Consider the following 20,124-nt stretch of genomic DNA (forward strand, 5'->3'; position numbering starts at 1 on the left):
GAAGTGCTTAGAGGTGCCTGAGAAGACAGAGGTTTTCAAGAACATCGACCATAGAGCTGTGGATATCAACTCAGATCTGACATACCGCGAAGTACCTATTCGCATCTTGGAAGAAGCTTTCAGAACCACCCGTACCCGGAGTATCAAGTTTCTGAAGATCCAATGGAGTACCACACCAAAGAAGAAGCCACTTGGGAGAGAGAAGACTTCATGAGGACTGAGTACCCAGATCTCTTTAGTACCTAGTTTTCTCGCAGATCTCGGGACGAGATCTTTTGTAAGGGGGAAGGGTTTGTAACATCCCAAGTTTCAACAATAATAATCAAGAAAGAAAATTTCCCAAACTCAAAATTTGCAATTAACAAAAACTTTTTGTATGCATATAGTGCCACATATAGTTTCATGCATTTGAGTGAATTTATTTTGTGCAATTGCCATGATGAGTGTTAATATGATGATCAAGTGTGCTTAAACCCTAAACCAAGATCATCTAACCCTAATTTGAGAAGAAAAGAAGAAAATGAGAAAAACCTATTTCTCCCTCACATACACATTATGCCAAATTGCAAATCTTCACTCTAGGCCATAATTGCTTGCTCTCTTGCTTGTAGAATACTTAAATATGATAAACTAACACAATTGCATCATTGGAACAAGAATCAAACCAAAGGAAATCTCAAAATCTTCACACATATGATAATGGTCATATGTCACCAAAATATTTTCTTCCCTACTTTACCCCTCTGGTTTTCTTTATTCCTAAACTAAACTTGGTCAACCAAAGCCATGTCATCCAAGACCATGTCAAGGTGAGTAACTTTCATGTTGACCACCATGGCTATAGTTGACTAGGTTGACCAGTAAGAATGTGACAAGTAGTGTATGTGAAGCAAAGTGAAGATCAACCTCAAATTTGAAACTTTGCAAAACAACTCCAAATTGAACACAACCACCACCATTCCAACACTTTGATTATATGAATAAGTTGTACCAAAAAGAATTTCAAAATTCAAACAAAAGTTTCATGCGGCCATATGACCGAACACTTGGCAGGCATAGTTTCACTTTAGTGTTACATGCTATTACCCACTGGTTTCTTGCCTAAACCACCTTTAACCTGTGATCATTGGCTCCCTCTGCCTCCTCTGCATCGAGCTTGGTACTTGCTAGGGCTGGGTAGAGTGGAAAAGTATGGAGAAAGCCACCATGCCAAGCACACCCGGCCACCTTTGGCCAAACCCTCTCTGGCCACCATCTCAACGTTTCTCCTTGTCCTGGAGCATCTATGCCACTCAAGGACGCCGACGGTACACGCCCCAGCGACGCCCAGCCACGGCATTGGCCAGACAAGCCGCGACCAAAGCGTGCCAGGACGTGCCAGCCCACGCGGTGACCGCGCTCTGGCCGCGCCAGGACGCCAAGCGCTCGAGCACCCCCGTCCTCCCCCTGCATCCCTATCACTGCGTCGAGCATCTACTCCCCGCCCTCTACACGCTAGACAAGCGCCCAGGCCTGCCCCTGCTCCGTCGCCGTCGTCCTCGCCGGAAACGTACCGCGGGTACTACCGCACTCGAAACGAGCCCCCGATCGATCCCATCTCCTTTTTCCTGCGCCAGCTGCACCTAGAGCATCGCCAGGACACCGCCTACACGCTGCCGTCCTCGCCTTGCCCCTTCGAGCACCGTAGACGCTGCGCCATGGACGCCTCCTTGCAGCACCCGTCGGCCAACTCCGCCCGCTATAAATAGAGACTATCAGCTCTCACTCTCTTCACACAACTCACTCCCCTCTCCTCAGTGAGCATTCTCCCCCAACCAATTTCACCTCTCACCGTCGGAGTTGCTCGAATCGCGAGCTCGAGTCCGCCGGAGCCCGCGAAGCCCTGCATCGCCTGGAGCCTCGCCGAGCTCCGCCGCTGCACCAGGCGCTTCCTCGTCGACGTCCACTTCCTCGGGCAGCTTGCCCACCACCTGCAACGGCCTGGTACTCCCTCCCACCCCCTAGGCTCGCCGCCAGGGAGCTCGTCGCTCGCCGGAGACGACGACGCTCACACGCCGTCAGATCTCGTTCTAATCCTACGACTTAGATCCCGCGTACCGCTTCGCTGTGTTAAGCGCCGCTGACAGGTGGCCCCCACCTCGTCAGGGCAGCCCAGTGGCACCCGTTGCTTGTTGGGCTGCGCAGTGATTTTAATTTCTGTTTCAGCCCAGTAACGTTTCCCGCCTAGCCCATGAATTCAAATTTAGTTTTAACAATTATTCAAATGTGCTGCAGATGGTTTAGTAAATTTTGAATAGTTTGAAATCTGCCAAGCCAAATTTAGCAAACTCTATACCGTTGGAAAGCCCATGAAATTATCTAAATAATGCCACTGGTCCCATCTTGAAATTCAAAGTAGAATTAATCTGATAAAAATAACAAGATAGGGGCTTTTGTACATTCAAACTTTATTTAAAATTCAACCATAATAGATTTTGAATTGTTTCCAACTCTAATAAATCACAAATGATGTCCTATAATTGATTATGCAATAACATAGATAGGTTGTTTGTATGATCATGGACTAGATCAAATTAGATGGCTATGTAGTCAATTCTAGTGCAATTAATCTTGAAATTCAAATTCAACAAATAGTATGAGAGCTACTCTCTCATTTAAATCTTGATCCTAAGTAATATAACCAGGGGGAATGACTTAGGCTAATGAACCTCTGATAATTATTACTTAGAGATTTTAATTCATTTAAATGATAGTATTAAAATATGAGAAGTGTAGCACTTCAATTAAATTATACTCACATATAATAGATATGGAATGTTGACTTTGGTCAACCTATATTTCATACCTGATTGTTATATGTAGAGATTAAATCTTAATAAGATGTAATGAGAAGAAATCAATTTCTCTAAAGATCTAAATAGCCAATTTAAAGAAATAAGAATAATGAGAGGAAATTATTTTTCTCTTAAATAAGAACTAACCAAGTAATTCACTATGCCATGTTTGATTGATGATAGGATTAGTGTGTGAACTCTTTTGAGTGTTTCTAGTTTAGTATGTGAGCTTGGTTTAGTATTTATACCTCGTATTCGTATATAGACGCTAGTAACGAGGAATATCAAGAGGAGGAAGCCTACTCCCAAGAAGAAGAGGAGAACTTCGATAACTACTCAGCTCAAGGCAAGCTAACCCTTGCTAAACACAAGTGCTTAGCTCTACAAGAGCAAAGGCACCCTCACACTTTATATTATGTCTTACCTATCCCATGTTTTTACTTTACATTTACCTTTGCTTATTTATTTCAAAGTACTTTATGGATTTATGATTCACTTGGTCTAGGTTAGAACAATATTTAAAGTTAGCTTAGCACCAATCAAAGCTAGATAGCACCCCTCATGAAATAGTTGCTAGTGCTAATCAAATAAAATTGACTACTCTAGATGGGAACATGGTGAAGTGAAATGACTTTGAAAGAATGTAAAGTGGAGGTGGAAATGAACAAGAGAAGATGGTGATTTTTGATAAAACTGATGATTGGGTCTGAATGCGATACCCTTCCAATTATACAAGTACCCCCACAATACCTGATTATGGGTAGGGTTTAGCTAGAAACTTGTGTATTTTAGTATGGGTTCCCTCTAAACAAACATCATAAGGGTTACGCCGAGGCTGCCTCCGTTAAGTTGGAACGATGTTAATATGAGGTGAATGTATGGCCCAAGCCTTGTGCAGTTCCCGGGTTAACTGCGGTTTTCACCGGGAGGCCAAGCTCATCATACTAGCATATATAAGTGAAAGGTTATGGTTGATGATCCGCGTACTGTGTTACGATGATTCGGGGTTATCCTCGACGGATGTAATCAAAAGTTGTGGCACAAGAGTACAACCTCTGCAGAGTGTTAAACCTATTCGAATAGCCGTGTCCACGGTTACGGACGATTGGAAAGGCCATACTATCTCCGTTATCAAAACTTTGAACTTAGAAAGGAATGAGGAATTGAAAAATGATATTGAGGTGAATCAAAATGAGTTGTGGGAATGACACTAATGTTCCCACTTGAGTTAGTCTAGCACATGATAAGGCTTTACTAAATGTTTATCAAACTAAAACTTGGCTTTATGCAAATAAACCTAGAGCTTAGCACCACCTTACTACACTTAATAAGTAATTACTTTAGAGTTAGTTTGCGAGTACTTTAAAGTACTCATGGCTTTGCCCTGGCTATTCAAATGCCAGACTTTGAAGGAGAGCACCAGTATCAGGATGACGGACAACAGGACGTCTACGATAACTAGGATCGTCTTCTAACGTCAAGCGTTGCCTGTGGAATAGATAGTCCACTACTACTTCGCTTCCGCTACTATTTGTGTTGTTGAACAATATATTCGTGTAATATTGGATCATGTGATCTATGGTTGTAAGACAATGTGTGTTGTAATAAATGATGACTCTATGCTACTTACTATTATGTCTCGCAAAACATTATTCCTGGGATTGCGATGTACGGCATAATAGGCATCTGGACTTAAAAATCCGGGTGTTGACACCAGCCGCTGGCTGCTTCCATGAGGCCGGGGACGAACCACTTGGTCTCGTGGAGGCGTCGAGCTCCAACTGCTGATCCAGAGGGCCTCCGTCTTGGAGGTTGAATTTGGGCCACCTTGTTGGCCAAAGATCATGGCGACATCGTCGATCGCCATGTGATTCGCTCGAGGAAGAGGATGTCCACCAGACCACCATCTCCAGATCCTGGCGACTTTACAACCACCCACACCACCTCCCTCGCCACGAAGGTCGGCCAAGAGGAGGGGAGAAGCAGAGTCACCAGGAAGAAGATGGCTACGCTTATTGAGACAGGGGCTCACCGTAAGAGCGACCTCCGGCTTCTTCCACCATGGAAACTTACCAAGGAGCTCAGCAGGTGACTGATCTGCGCCGCGTAGAGGTGTCAGAGCATCCGCGGACCCCCACCGTCCATCAGATCTACCGAAGCCACTGTTGTCTCTCCCCTTCTCCTAGCCTCCATGGCAGGCCATAAGGAGAAGATACATCAAAGCTTCAGCGGAGTTCGCTAGACGGCGAACTTTGACCTTATTGACGGAGATCTCTGCGGCGGCGACATGGCCCGACGTCTCCTTCCATCGAAGCTCGCCGGAGAGAAACCACCATAGCAAGCTGATACGTCTCCAACGTATCTATAATTTCTGATGTTCCATGCTAGTTTTATGACAATACCTACATGTTTTGTTCACACTTTATATCGTTTTGATGCATTTTCCGGAACTAACCTATTGACAAGATGCCGAAGTGCCAGTTCCTGTTTTCTGCTGTTTTTGGTTTCAGAAATCCTAGAAAGGAAATATTCTCGGAATTGGACGAAATCAACGCCCAGCATCTTATTTTTCCCGGAAGGTTCCAGAGCACCGAAGAAGGGCCAGAGAGGAGCCAGGGGGCCCCACACGCCAGGACGACGCGGCCAAGGGGTGGGGCGCGCCCCCCTATGGTGTGGCCCCACCAGGGCCCCTCCGAGGCTGCCCTTCCGCCTACTTAAGGACTCCGTCGCGAAAACCCTAGGAGAATAAGCCACGACACGAGAAAAGTTCCAGAGCCGCCGCCATCGCGAAGCCAAGATTCGGGGGACAGAAGTCTCTGTTCCGGCACGCCGCCGGAACGGGGAAGTGCCCCCGGAAGGCATCTCCATCGACACCACCGCCATCTTCATCGCCATCGCTGTCTCCCATGATGAGGAGGGAGTAGTTCTCCCCCGAGGCTGAGGGCTCTACCGTAGCTATGTGGTTCATCTCTCTCTTTGTGATCTAGTTGAATATCATCTATGTGCTACTCTAGTGATGTTATTAAAGTAGTCTATTCCTCCTCCATGATGTAATGTTGACAGTGTGTGCATCATGTAGTACTTGGTATAAGCTATGATTGTGATCTCTTGTAGATTATGAAGTTAACTATTACTATGATAGTATTGATGCGATCTATTCCCCCTTTCATAGCCTGACGGTGATGGTGTGCATGCTATGTTAGTACTCGGTATAATTGCAATGGTCTATCATGCACTCTAAGGTTACTTAAATATGAACTCCGGATGTTGTGGAGCTTGTTAACTCCGGCATTGAGGTGCTCTTGTAGCCCTACACAATGAATGGTGTTTGTTATCCAACAAGAGAGTGTAGAGTAGTTTCAGTTATGTGATCAATGTTGAGAGTGTCCACTAGTGAAAGTATGATCCTTAGGCCTTATTTCCGAATATCAAATCTCCGTTTATTTACTGTTCTGTTGCATGTTTACTCGCTGCCATATTTATTTCAGATTGTTATTACCACTCATATTCATCCATATTACTTGTATTTCACTATCTCTTCGCCGAACTAGTGCACCTATACATCTGACAAGTGTATTAGGTGTGTTGGGGACACAAGAGACTTCTTGTATCGTAATTGCAGGGTTGCTTGAGAGGGATATCTTTGACCTCTACCTCCCTGAGTTCGATAAACCTTGGGTGATTCACTTAAGGGAAACTTGCTGCTGTTCTACAAACCTCTGCTCTTGGAGGCCCAACACTGTCTACAGGAATAGAAGCGTGCGTAGACATCACAAGCCCCAGATCCGGTCAAAACAGATCTGAGCCCTACTCCAGACTCGGGCATACGGCCCAACTCTACTTCTATACAACCTACGGTGGCGGGCACAGAGCCTCAGCCACTCTCTGGCGGCAGCGCCACCGGAGAGGGCCTTGGTCCGACCAAGAACGGCGGAGAGCCCGCTCAGCTACTGTAGAGAGGTGAGAGAAGGGGAGGGGGAAATGAGCCGCACTTTGGCACATTATTGAGGAAGGATTCAAGCCACATGATCCACACAATCTCTCACGGAAGGAGGTGGTTGATGACCAGCTCAACACCACCGCCCTTCACATGATCCACATGGCGGTGTCTCCCAAGGACCGAGCTCACATTCGCACTCTCAAGACCTCGAAGGAAGCATGGGATAAACTCGACAAGATCTTCCTCGGAAAGGAGAGCATCCAAAGCTCTCGTTTCGACGAAGTGAACAGCTTGGCCGACAACTTCATCATGATCGAAGGAGAATCCGCCGAAGAGATGTACCGACGTCTTGTTGCTCTTTCCGTGCAAATGTGTGACCATGGGGCCACGTTTATGGATGACAATTGGATCAAGAGGAAATTCTACAACTCTATCCTCCCTTATGAGGTAGTCAAGTTGACCGCCATCCGCCAAAATGCCAACTTCCACTCCATGACATCAAATGAGGTCCTTAGCGAGATCATCGCTTTGGATATCTCAAAGAAGAATGCAGATGCCCTAGTGGTAAGGGCACACAACGCCCACAAGCCCAATCTCGCCTTGAAGGTCAACGAACATGAAGAAAGTGAAAGTTATGAGGATCCCGTTGAATGGAGTTCGGATGACTTTCAATCTAACTATCACGAGCACATGGCTCTCGCAGCCAAGAACTTTTGGGACGGCAACAAGACAAGAAGCTCAAGGCCAAGAGGCAACTCAAGATTCTCTCCTCGTGATTCTCCAAGAGCCCAAAAGAAGGGCAAAAGGCAAGAACTTTCTACAATTGCGGTCCCAGGAGTCACTTCGTTGTGGAGTGACCCTTTGAAAGAAGAGAAGAAAATGGTGTGCTTCGGCGATGGGAGAGGGCGTATCTTGGTCCAAGAAAGCACGGGGATGTCCCCCGATCGACGTGCCATATAGCAGGTGCCTCGCTGCTTTTAGCAGGCCTGTTCATTGATTCAGGAAGTCTCGTTAGCGATGATGCTTTTTTGGATCTTGCAATGATCTAGGCTAGGTGTCTGGTCCTGTGTCCGTCTCAGTGGCGTTGGAGTTGGGCAGCGGCCACGGGCTACGGTGGCTGCAGGAAACCCTAGGTAGATCCTTTAAAATTTTATCTGCGAATTCAGGATGATTATTTTATCCTGGTTTATCTTTTAATTTACACATGTATGTGTTGCTTGATGTGACTTGATTTTCAATTACTAAAGCTAAATTGCTCGTTTAGAGACCGGTGAATGCGCCCAAATTCCCTCCCCCAAAAATTCCCCCCTCCAAACCCTCGAATCCGACGAGCCTCCGCGGACCTAGCCCCGCCGACGTCGCGCCCTGCCTGCTCTGCGCCACCGCGCGCGCAACAAATCACCCGCAGCGGGCGCGCGTGCGTGCGTGAACTCCGCCGCGCCACCGAGGGCAGAGCCAAAGCCTTCTCCGTCGACTCAGGCGCGGCCAGAGCCTCCAAGCCCCCTCCCCCGACGTCCGCCCGGAGCCTCTCCGCCGACTTCCTGCACGGACCTCACCCGCCGAGGCGCGCCAGGATTCTACCTGCTGCAAGACCCCCGCCGCCCCCGCCGCACACCAAACCACGCCGGCCGCCACCGTGCGACGGACTGCTCCAACCACAAAGATCGCAGGTGAATCCCGCGCGCCCCCTCAAACCCCCCTTTCTAATCTGTCGGTTATGTTTACCTTGTACTATAAACAAACCGCGAATCCAGCGAAATCTTGCGTGATGCGTGCTGTAGAAATGCTAATTTGCTTCCTAAACGCGGGCTGCTGATGCTTATAGGCCACGCATTTATATTTATTGCCGTAACTATCAGTGGAGATCGATTGCTTCCCACTTTTACGCATTACAGGAATGTGCCACCATGTAATTAGTACCAAGCGTGTAGATAATCACTGGTGATGGCACGCCCACGAAAACCTGCTCCCCATCTCCTCTTCTGGGGCTAGATACACCATTAAACAATACAAGGATGCGATGCTTCTTCCTACCCGTAGTACCAACACGGTTAGCTACACGGATGCCATCGAAAGTCCCATACGGAGACGGTGGTGCTTCCTCATCTTCAGTACAGAATTGGTGCTCGCTTCCTTTGTTGGGTGTAAAATATGCTGTGAGATGACAGCATGAGTGTGATATGGATTATTTCATTTTCTGCAACTACAATATGTTTGTAAAACTTTTCACCAAAGAAATAGATTTAACTTGGACTGGACCTGGTTGATGGTTAGTATCTGGTCGCTTTGTGCTACACTTTCTTTCGGTTTTCGAACACTTCATTTACGTACATGGTGATTTGATGAACTTATCATGCCCCAAAGTCGTATTCTTTCACAATTTGTTCAGTAACCTGCATTCATATTTGATGCTGCATATGGAAATGCATGCTAAGACTTCACTACATGCCTTTTGGTTAGCTCCACCTTGCAGAAAAATTTCATGTCCATTTATGTTGAAGCCATCATTAATCTAGAAATGGGCATAACAACTTTATGATCTTGGCAAAAAACTTCATGGTGTTAGCTTATAGTTGTGTTTATATTATCTGATAGGAAAATGGTTGCTTCAACTATTTATTTTTCCCCATATGACATAACCAACTATTTTCTATTACTGACACTATTGTTTGTTTATTGGTATGCGGGGCTGTTTTACTATAATCTGCACCATGATCACCACCTTTCTTTGATCTTCTTTTTCTTCAGAAATAGAGATTGAGGAAACTAGATCATCTATATAACAATCATGATGTCAAATTCTGATATCTTGCACACCGCATGCAAATGAAACTTGATGAATTGATTATAATCAACTCTAATGGCAAAATTAGTTGTCCGGGGCTCCGGGCCATGGATGCCGAGTTACTAATCTTCGTGTACACGATCTTTCCCTTGCTGCATGTACCAGTACCACGCCATGGACATGAAGGTTTGCAAGAGGAGAAAGACGACCAAGCTGCCTCCTCCGGCCGAGCTGCTGGACGAGCTTGTCACTGAGATCCTCCTCCGGCTGCCTGTCAAGTCCCTCCTGCGGTTCAAGTCTGTGAGCAAGGCGTTGCGCGCAATCATCTCCGACCCCTTCTTCATCCGCTCGCATCTCCAGCAATCTGCCTCCAGATGGAGGCAGAACCCGTCGCTGCTCGTCACTCCGCACACGCTGTTTCACGTCATCGAGGGCGAGCCTTGGCCTTCCACCTTCTCCACTGATATCAGCTTCTACCAGTGGCAGCAGCCCTCCTCCGAAGAGGAGGAATCTGAGGCGAGGTTCGTCATGCACACCGACGACTTCCTCGAGGAGTTCAACTCGGTGTGCTACTTTGCGCACTGCGACGGCTTGGTGGTGGCCCCTACCAACACCAACGTCTACCTCTTCAACCCGGCCACCAGGGACGCCATGCGGCTGCCTATCAACAACCGCAACAAGATGTACCAGTACGTGGCCTGCCTCCCAGTAGGGCTTGGCCGGGACCCTCGCACCGGCAGGCACAAGGTGGTCCGGGCCTTCTACCGCTCCAGGGACCCTCTCACGGGCGTCCACGACATGGGGATGGAGGTGTTCACTGTTGGCGTTGATTCAGATTCATGGAGGGAAATCACGCCCAATCCACTGTACCCTGTCACCGTGTGGATCACCCCTGTGTTCGCCAAGGGGGCACTGTTCTGGATCATTGACAAGCCCGGTCTCGATCCGAGCCCACGCGGCATCCTCCGCCTCAGCCTGGACGATGAGAGCTTCAGCGTCACACACCTGCCCGACTCGCTGGACCCTGCCCTGGACGAGTATTTCATCCTGGACGAGGTGCACGGCGAGCTGTTCCTCACCGCCTTCAGCAGCAGCAAGCCCCTCAACATCTGGACGCTGGTGGAACAAGACACGCGATGGGAGCACCGCTACACCCTCGACATCTCCGGGATGGCGCACCCGGTGGCTCTCCTCCCTGGTGGCGGCACGGTGATCCTAAGGGCGTCACACTACATCAGTCGTTACGATCTGCAGACGCATCAGATCGACACCATATGCGAGCTGGATCGCCTGAGGTACCAGCACGATGGCACGACCGATGAGGATGCTGGGTCTGGGCAGGAAATCTTTTACTTCAATGTAATACCTTACACCGAGAGCCTGGTCCGAATTTGAATAACTGTTGCTGCTTAGCAGAGTTCATTTGTTGCTCTTGCTCTTGCCATATTTTTAATTAGTATGTGTTTTGACTCTCTCAAAGGAAGCAAAAAAAGAGCTTCTTGGAACATGTTTATCTGAGGTTGTCTTTCCCGCTTATTGGAATATTTGTAAGCAAATGAACAGGTTTTATATTTGAAGGGATTCGACCCAGATTCTCTGCTAGGAAGGCTGGCTTCACTGCAGAGATCACTCTTCTTCGGTATAGAGCGAATGCCCCAATTCTGCAAAAACTTGTTGCCAACAATTTATAAATGCTATAGTTGTAGTTGTAAACATTTTTCTTCGTAGATGTTGCTTTAATACTCTTACTCATTAACAGTAAAATCAATCGGCAGCCCTGTTTTCAGATCCTTTCATTCCGGTTTTATAGAAAATAATAAGGTAGTAAGAGATTCAAACAATTGAGCAAGTAGTACCAAGTTGAGCAGATAAAGTGATGGATATAACAGGGATTCTTGACTGGATACTGCCTATAGCTTTGAGAATGGAAGTTCAGGTCTGTCATTCCATTACAGCTAACATATGTGTTGTACTTATGTCCTACCATTTGGTAGAGTTTTCGTTGATAGTTAAAGTATCACCGTCAAGTTAAAGTATCCACTGGTTGCTTGATTGGCTTCTGTACATGCTTGCATTGAGAATAATTAGATAGCCAACACAAATATCCTCAAGCCGTATAGTGTCCCCAGCTGAATGTTTCATTTCACCAAGAATGTTTCACGTGGAAGCACCAGAACTCCAGAAGTACTCTTCTGCAGTGGTTTTGCATCCCAAGTCTGATACTTTGCGGACTTACGGCACGTTTGTGAGTTTGTCCAAGAAAACATAATATAACAATGTTTGGGAAAAATCACAAAAATTCATATCATGCATGAACATTCATGTAAGCCATTTTCACCTTGGCTAAAATCACCTCAAATCATTTTCTAGGCACCTATTGGCATGGAGTCCTTTTTTCATACAAGTTGCCACGAAAAAACAATCACTTAACTTCAACATTTTTTTTGAAATTTTTTCAATGGCCTTTTTTTTACAAAATTGTAGATTTAAAAACGAAATAATGCATGTGAATAAATAAAAGATTAGGGCTTTGGTTCGGGAACTAATCTAATTAGGACATAAGGACTTAATTGCTGAAACACACCGCTCGATTGTGTCTTTGCTAGGTACCATTACAATTTTGTGACACATTTGCCAGAACACACCACCTGGCTGAAAACGGAAAGTTTTGCCCTTTGTCTTCAAAACCAGCCATCCCACGTAAAAGTGCAAAACTTTCCGTTTTTAGTGTTCTGGCAAATGTGTCACAAAATTGTAATGGTACCTAGCAAAGACACAATTGGGCGGTCTGTTTGAGCAAATGCTAAAAAATAACGGTGTTCTGCAGCAAATTTTCCTAAAAAATTAATACTACAGAAAGAAATAATAAATTTAAAATGACTAATTTATGCAATTCCGGTGATGTGCTAATTGTCAAGCAGCGGGGATAGTGGAGGCATGGCTTAGGTCAACACTAATGTAGCTGATACTGTGTATGGTCGATGTACTGCTAAAAGAGAAGGTTGCAGTGTGTAGCAACACAACTCTGAATATTCTGAAGAAAATGAACGCTCTCAAAGATGATCGTAGCGTCATAGCGTGTGCTCTGTTTACCTGTCTTGTGTCCTCGCCGCCGCCGAGTGTCCACGGTCCACCGGAAGGAGTGAGAGGACAGCAGCTGTGCTATTACCCCAGCTGTTTATTTTCTTGTTTGTGAATTCGGGTCCTTACACAGTTCATGCTGGTTCACATAAGAATCTGAAAGAACAATGAGAGAAATGAGGACAGTTTCATACTCGTTGTTCTTGGTGCAAGATTTACTTCCCGAATCATGGTGATCGCTGCCACTTCGAGCAGAGGCCTGATGCTTCGTCCAAAGCCACTGCTCTCCCGAGCAGAACGCGGTGCGTGAGGTCCAACGCGTCGACTCTTTGGCCCCGAACGTCCACCGCATCGCTGAGCGCCAACGACGCTGTCAGTCACCACCCACGTGTCCCTCGTCATCAACAAATTGAGCACAAGCCTGATGAACGCATCGCCGCATTCATGGTCTGCCTTCGCATCTCCAAAAGGGTATCGGCGAACACGCGCTTGTCGAAGAGCGGTAGCTCGGCCGGCGCTGCTCTGTCAACAGCAGCTTGTTTGGTTGGAGGGAGTTTAGTGAAGGGAATGGGAATTTAAGATGTACGGGCTATTAAATCCCTTGTATGTTTGGGAGATGGAGAATTTAGGTGGGTTTGGGAAAGGGAATTCAAGACGTCAATTCCCACTAATCTCTTCCCTGGTCAGACCCTGGTAATTCGTGAGATTAGAGGGAGAAAACGCTTTGTTACTTAATTCCCGATTGTAACTACCATGCGTTATCGAACAAGGGATTGGGATGAAAAAGCAACTTCCCATGCCTATTCCTTCCATCAGCTCACTCTTATAAACTCTCATTCCCCTTCCTAATTGTTACCAAACATGCTGCAGGCTCTAAAACCACTGGGCTTTGATGACCGCCCCTCGGCCGAGTCGCCATGGTCACCAGCGTGCCTCCCAGGCGCCGCCTTCCATCCACCAACTGTCAGACATCGTCTCGAAAATAAAATAAAGTTGATATGTCAGTGTAATATAAGGACTGCCATCTTATTCAAATGGCAATATCCCGACTAAAACAGTTATTAAGAGATTGAACATTCAGTAGCAGCACTGCAGAAATATTGCACCACCAATGATGAAGAGCCTTAGTACAGAAGCAGAACTCAAGAAATTTTAGAGAATATTGGCTAATTGACCTGAGGCAAAAATTACATATCTTCAGAAGCGAGTTTCAGATTCCGGAATCTAGAAATCTTGCATCGCTAATGGTGAAGTAGCTTAGTACTGAGCTCAAACAAATTCAGAGAATACTGACTAATAGACGTGAGGCACATAGCAAAAGTTTCAGACTCAGATTCAGTCATAAATGTGCCTCCAGAAGATAACACAACAAAAACATACATGACACTTATAAAGAAGGCCATCCTTCCGTTTCTTCTCTATAAAAATTTGAATGAATAGTAGCAATCGGAAATAAATGAACTTGATTACAAGCAACGGACTTGATCTGTCCAGAACAGTTTTGCAGAAACAATAAAACGTTTGGAAAGCAAGTATATGATCCGAATAAAAAAAACAAGCTATTCTTCCTCAACTACTGCTGCGTCTCCAGAATTTCATCGGGGCAATCTTGCGGCCACAGGAATGAAATTTCCAGGCAGTTTGAACAGGGGGCACTGGTCTCCATCGAACTCACGCTGCTGGTAGGCCTGTGCAAGGGAATACCCCAGAGCCCTAGCAACAGGGATAGCAACAGCGTTCCCAACTTGGATATATCTGCAACAAAAGTACACACGCAACGAAACCGGATCAGTTTCATAATTCCCGCAAAAGTAAAGAATCAGCTTCACAATAAACAAGGTTCAGAGAATTTGTTTCATCCAAAACTATAGTTGATGTCAAGTTAGATCAACTTACTTCTGTTTTATGGGGCCATCCAGCTTGTAGTAATCTGGGAAGCCCTGCAGCCTTGCGTTTTCGCGAACAGTCAAAACTCTGTCCTGATTCGGATGCAATATAGCCTGCATGCAAAAGTCCCCATCAAACAAAATATATTGGCAGGTTATCAAAGAATGATACAAGCACCATAAATTTTATCAAGATCTTACTTGGTTGTGAGGCTCGGCTCTCGTCACAACGGTTGACACAGTTTCATCCAACCACAGGCGTCCAAATGGTCTGCAGAGCCAGACAACAAGGATTATTGGTGGAGTTCTAGGAATATTACATGAGGATATTCAGTCAGCATACATACTTAAATGACTTCCCCTTCATGAAGGACATTGCATAATCAGGGACCTACAAGAGAAGCAAGGATGATTAAAACATGGGAAATAGAAACATTATTAAAGCTGGTTGAACCACAGACTGATTTTAAATACCAATGGTTTCCCGGAAGACAGATATACACGAGGAATATCTGGATCAAACTCAACTTTCTTGTTTTTCCCAACCAGTACACCTCCCAGATCACGGAAGTTGGCCCCCTGGCATAAAAATAATGCTTAGAATTACAGGATAGATGATCTAAAAAAATAATTACAGGAATGGGCAAAAAGATAAAGAGAATAACACATGTTCTGCCTTAACTTGCCTTTTTTTTGGGAATGCGCCGCACACGTTCGTAATCATCCTTATTCAACTGAAGTGGCTGATGATCAAATAGCTGAACTTTCTTAGGAGTGGCATCTCCAAGCGAGTCATCCATCATGGCTTAAAGTGAATAACAGAGCCAAGTAACTCAGCATGTCACAAAGTAACTCACAGTAATCAAGAAGTCACTCCAAACACAAAAAATGATGGAAACTATGGCAAGGTGACATCATTGAACCACCAACATAACTGAAAATATAAGAAAAAATGACTATGCCACATACAAAGAAAGGGATAAAAAGTGAACAGTATGACTGAAATACACGAAAATCATGACTCTGCAGATACAATGAAAGAGATAAGAAATGAACAGAAAATTCATTACAAAAACATAAAACTACTTGTTCATATTATATAATTTTAAACATCAACATGTCACAGTATGTGGGTTTACCTTTACGGTTGAGTCGGATATAGCGCTGGAATTCAGTCATGGGCCTACTATTATATGGCATCGCATCATTAGGTTGATCGTTTCCAACCTACAGAAAAACAATATAATTTATAGCAAGAGAGAAGTCCACAAATGTACAGGCAATACTAAAAAAATAATTGAGTATGCATGGAAGTCAATCAGTAACCTTTGGTAAATCTGACAACGCATCTCTTAGGACAAGAGCTTCCTCCACGTTCTTAGCTTCAGTTTCATCACATGCAACTAGACATTGCTGAAAACAGAACATCATTTTAGCAAGATATAATAATAATAAAAACATTGTGTTAGTAATGTGTTCTCGTACCGAAAACTTAGTTGGCACTTGTTGTCCTCGACTAATGGCATCATGAGTGGGAAGAGGAAACTTCGGAAGTACCTACATTTTCAGATAAACCTTAGAAAGAGAGCTACAAGGTAAAAAAAGAGCATAGAAAAGAGAGATACCACTAAAGGAAGAGCTCCCCAAAGAAAGGCTCTCATTCTGAACTGTGGTAGCCCGTAACATCCGGCAACCATCATCCCAAGTCTAGCTTGGTAATTCATGGCTACAAGCCGACTCAACGCATACCGCCCGAGAAACCCATCTGCAAATTTCAGGATATCTACGACGTTCTCCATGAGAACATACTTGGGTCTAAGGAAGTTTACAATGTTCATAAACACAACTAGCTGTTGGTTTCTTTCATCCGTCAGCGGATCTTTGTGCTTCCTATGTCTGTTTAGTCCACTAACTCCTTGACACGGAGGACCTCCACAGATAACATCCACACGGCCCTTTGGAATTAAAAATACATTAATAGGTAGCACAAGAACAAGATCCCAAAACGAACAAGGAGGGATGTACTTACAGGCAAGGGTAAAATGGATTCCCTATAACCACTCTCAACGAATTCTTTTATACATTCCGGAGAATCTCTGAAATGTTAACTAGGGTAAGATACTATTGACAAAACAAAATAAAGAGCAATACAATGAAGAAGATACCAACCTAAGACCATCAAATGGCTCCCAGCTATCATGACTAGAATCATACGTTTTCCACCGTACCTATATAAATAATATATATCTTGAAATAAACTTTGCTTACAAATATTCTAAATTAACGAGTACACCATTAAACATTCAAGAGAAAGAATAAAAGTAACACTGAAATACAAAATAATTGCACAAATAAGAACTTTGAACAATCGAGTCTGCAGTACCTTAAAACACAAGCCATCTTTTCCTGTGCTATTTGGATCACCATAGCATATATCAACAAACTTCTCTACCTCAAATGTACCCTCTGAGAGAGGTACATTAACATCAACTTCATCATCGTTCAAAGTCCGTGGTAGAAAATTGCTATTATAGACATCATATGCCTTGCAAAGTGCTTCCCATTCCTGAAGGAGGGACAGATAATTCTCGGCCTTCTCATTTCGTACCTACAAATTAGAGATAAAATAATACAAGTATGCCAGATTAATAAAACAGGGAATTTAATTCAGTGCCAATTGTAGTTAGTACCTACCTCTGTACGTGGGTGGTTATGCCTTAGACTGCTGCAAGCATGTGGGTTCATGTCTACAGCCCATTTCTGCACAAGACATTGATATTTAGATTGTAAATTAAATTACCTTCAAGGCCATAGGATGTCCTAACACATCCTAATCAGAAAACTTACTCTATTGAATTTCAAGCCAAACAATGCTGCACCCATGCAAAGACCGGTTGACATTGCACCACATCCAGAGTATAAGTCCAGCAGTGTTGCTGTTCCCGTTTGTGCATCAGGTGGGGCCGCAAAGTCGGCAATCACTTTTTCGTTAGAAGATAAATCATCATCACAAGAAATATCGGATGTTGTTTCACTGCCTGTTGCGCCAATATTTTCTACAAAAGAATTAACTCATCAACAAACATTACTGTATTTCAGGGATTTATCAAAATCATTACTGTATTGTACCAGTCTTAGTATCATGGTACACACTATTTATGAATTTTTAGTTTGCCTAATGTACTTCAGGGACATATCAAAATCATTACGTATTATACCATTTTAAAAAAAATATATATAATCAGACCATACAAGTCTATGGTGATTACCTGGTGGCATATTAGAAAATGTGGAATATGCTTCCGAATAAGACATGTCATAATACAAATCTGACTTTGCTATAAGCTGAGCTTTGTCCTGCGGGGCCACCTATAGTTGTTTCACCATAATGAAACATATAGAGATCAGCAAAACATTAGTATGTGGTTCAAATTCATTAACTTGAAAGAATGAGCAAAGCACTTACATTTGGACCAACATAAATAATATTTACTTTCGAGATGATAGACCCAATTTTGTTATCATCCTTTTGCTCCGAAAGAAAAACCCGCTTATCATCATGTTCATGATCACCAACGTTCAGCAACTTCTCAGTGATGACCTGCAACTTTTTCTTAGACATATGCTGAATTGTGTCAAAAAAGAAGAAGAAGAAAACAGCCTGCTTAACACGTACCGTATCAGCCACACGGAAAAACCAGCGGCAAGAGAAATAAGACACATGGTCAACTCCTTGAAAAAATTCTGTAATCCTGCCGATGTAATCTTTCTCGCCAGGAGCAGCCTGCACCCACTCAAAATAGCAGTGATATGACTACATATATGTTTATTATTTTGGTGTAAACTAGAAACCCGGCCTGTTGCAAAAAGGGATAGAGGAGACAAAACTGTAGTCCTAGTGTACTAGATGAAACATGTGCCCTTGATGGTTCAGTTATCAAATGCAGAACTTGATTTACATACGTAATCTTCATTATCATGATCAAATACAGTTTAGAAAACTAGATCCAGCCCTGTATATTACAGTGTTGAATTGGTACAAGAGAAGTGCTAGTTTACATGCAAGCACCAAGTGAGCACATTCTAATTGAATGTCCAGCCCGGAAGTTAGCAGCTTGCCAGAAACACAAAAGAGCATGTAGAACCATTTAAAAAATTATAATAAGAGAACCAACTAAGAAAAAACATCATAACTGAAAATGGCAGCCCAAATTAAGCTGTACCAGATAGGCATCTGTCTGCATACACTACGATCATGGATTTAGAACCGCTCTAGCTAGCAAAACGATAACCATGGCACTCAATCAATGATACTACACACTGCAACTGAAAGTAGATAGGTGATCACGGCTGGTAGGTTACCCGGACATAGACATCGTCGCCAAGGTCGAAATTCGAATCGTCCACACGAGCAGATGTGTAGTGGCACAGGGCGCTCTTTTCCTCCTCCCGGTCCGACCTGCAGCGACAGAGATTTCGGGTTTACGTATGTACGCGTTAAAAGCACCCCAGATTTTAGATCCCTTAATTACGGTAAGTATAATAACAAGGTGAAAGGACATGCAGGTTGAAGGAACAAGCCATACCACTGAGTAACTTGTGGATCGTCAGAGTCCTGGGGCAAAACAACATGGTAGAAGGAACTCTTCATCAGCCGTCAAAGTTTCCAAACATGATGTCCACGATCTATGTGCTGAGAAGAGATTGAGATGGACTACGTATTACCTTGGACGTGTACCTCTCCGGCCAGCGCCGCCGCGCCTCGTCGTCTGGCATCGGGTCGCCGACGAAGTGGTCCTCCGACTCCGAGGCGTCGTCCGGCTGCTCCTGCGTGGCGCTCGGCGGCGCCGCCGCCCTCTTCTTCCTGGCGCCGAGCTTCTGCGCATTGGCCTGCTCCTCCGCCTCGAGCGCGGCGGCCTCCTCCTCCTCCTCCGCCAGCCGCAGCTGCTCCTCGTCCGGCTCCGACGCGCAGACGTCGTCGTCGTCGTCGTCCACCATCGTCGCCGGCGCGGCCGCGGGCTGCTTCGGCTTGCCCTTCCCACGGGCTCTGCGCCGGCGCTTGACGCCGGCCGGCTCGATCTCGGCGTCGGCGTCGACGTAGGCCGGTTTCGTGCGCGGCCGCCGCGCGGAGCGCCTCGGCTCGGGCGCCGGCGGTTCCATTGGCGTGGACGTGATGGGAGGTCGGTGGGTGGGCTAGGGTTTTTCGCAGGGTGGTGGGTGTTGTTGTGCGGAGACGAGGCGAGGCGGTTGAGTATTTGAGGAGGGCTGCGCCGGGTGGTTTTGGAAAATGGCGGAATGGGCGGGAATGCGCATGCAACGGGCAGATGAGCTCGCCGTGCCGCTGGCGGGTGGGCCCAGCCACGACCTCCTCTCGCCGCAGTCGTCGCGTCGTGGCTGTTCCGAGCTACACGCCGAAATCTCCTCCCTCCTCCGCTTTCCTTCAGAGGACGTACTTGCCTTCTACTGCGTGCGTGGTTTGAATTTCGAAATCGCGCGCGGTAATGCTGGATATGGATGAAATCGTGGTTTGAATAGACCGATTCTCACTTACCATTTGGGTCGGTCTCATTATGGCTCCAACGATCTGTTACCATCCGT

At 45.3% G+C, this 20,124-nt stretch overlaps 3 protein-coding genes across 3 annotated transcripts; 1 reads left to right on the forward strand and 2 right to left on the reverse strand.

Moving 5' to 3' along the window:
* The first annotated feature begins 8,058 nt into the window (after window positions 1–8,058).
* On the forward strand, window positions 8,059–11,161 carry LOC127325834 (putative F-box protein At2g02030). The gene is made up of 2 exons (XM_051352658.1): window positions 8,059–8,444; window positions 9,725–11,161. The coding sequence occupies exon 2, from the start codon at window positions 9,734–9,736 to the stop codon at window positions 10,952–10,954; it is 1,221 nt and encodes a 406-aa protein (XP_051208618.1). The 5' UTR covers window positions 8,059–8,444; window positions 9,725–9,733; the 3' UTR covers window positions 10,955–11,161.
* A 2,996-nt stretch (window positions 11,162–14,157) lies between these two features.
* LOC127325819 (DNA (cytosine-5)-methyltransferase CMT1) lies at window positions 14,158–18,770 on the reverse strand. Its single transcript, XM_071827054.1, has 19 exons — window positions 18,750–18,770; window positions 18,203–18,310; window positions 17,993–18,127; window positions 17,796–17,895; window positions 17,374–17,582; window positions 17,221–17,286; window positions 16,910–17,134; window positions 16,696–16,754; window positions 16,556–16,622; window positions 16,152–16,481; window positions 16,012–16,083; window positions 15,853–15,939; window positions 15,666–15,753; window positions 15,213–15,331; window positions 15,001–15,105; window positions 14,874–14,917; window positions 14,728–14,797; window positions 14,537–14,640; window positions 14,158–14,395 (listed from the first exon to the last, which is right to left on the reverse strand). Exons 1-19 carry the CDS (start codon window positions 18,768–18,770, stop codon window positions 14,236–14,238), a joined length of 2,169 nt encoding a protein of 722 aa, XP_071683155.1. The 3' UTR covers window positions 14,158–14,235.
* Window positions 18,771–18,870: 100 nt separating this feature from the next.
* Window positions 18,871–19,702, reverse strand: LOC139837785 (uncharacterized). Its single transcript, XM_071827055.1, has 3 exons — window positions 19,252–19,702; window positions 19,113–19,141; window positions 18,871–18,985 (listed from the first exon to the last, which is right to left on the reverse strand). Exons 1-3 carry the CDS (start codon window positions 19,684–19,686, stop codon window positions 18,871–18,873), a joined length of 579 nt encoding a protein of 192 aa, XP_071683156.1. The 5' UTR covers window positions 19,687–19,702.
* Window positions 19,703–20,124: the final 422 nt, after the last annotated feature.

The sequence above is a fragment of the Lolium perenne genome, chromosome 3, assembly GCF_019359855.2.
Source record: "Lolium perenne isolate Kyuss_39 chromosome 3, Kyuss_2.0, whole genome shotgun sequence".
NCBI lineage: Eukaryota > Viridiplantae > Streptophyta > Magnoliopsida > Poales > Poaceae > Lolium > Lolium perenne.

What these genes read in the sequence shown, in the direction of transcription:
- LOC127325819 (XM_071827054.1), bottom strand. Translation starts at nt 18,770, where the DNA reads ATGCAGACAGATGCCTATCTG. An exon ending in ATTTTCTAATATGCCACCAG is followed by an intron (nt 17,583 to 17,795) that starts GTAATCACCATA and finishes ATTCTTTTGTAG; the next exon opens with AAAATATTGGCGCAACAGGC. An exon ending in CGTTGTCAGATTTACCAAAG is followed by an intron (nt 15,754 to 15,852) that starts GTTACTGATTGA and finishes GTTTTTCTGTAG; the next exon opens with GTTGGAAACGATCAACCTAA.
- LOC139837785 (XM_071827055.1), bottom strand. Translation starts at nt 19,686, where the DNA reads ATGGAACCGCCGGCGCCCGAGCCGAGGCGCTCCGCGCGGCGGCCGCGC. An exon ending in CGGAGAGGTACACGTCCAAG is followed by an intron (nt 19,142 to 19,251) that starts GTAATACGTAGT and finishes GTTTTGCCCCAG; the next exon opens with GACTCTGACGATCCACAAGT. An exon ending in GATCCACAAGTTACTCAGTG is followed by an intron (nt 18,986 to 19,112) that starts GTATGGCTTGTT and finishes CTGTCGCTGCAG; the next exon opens with GTCGGACCGGGAGGAGGAAA.
- LOC127325834 (XM_051352658.1), top strand. Translation starts at nt 9,734, where the DNA reads ATGGACATGAAGGTTTGCAAGAGGAGAAAGACGACCAAGCTGCCTCCT.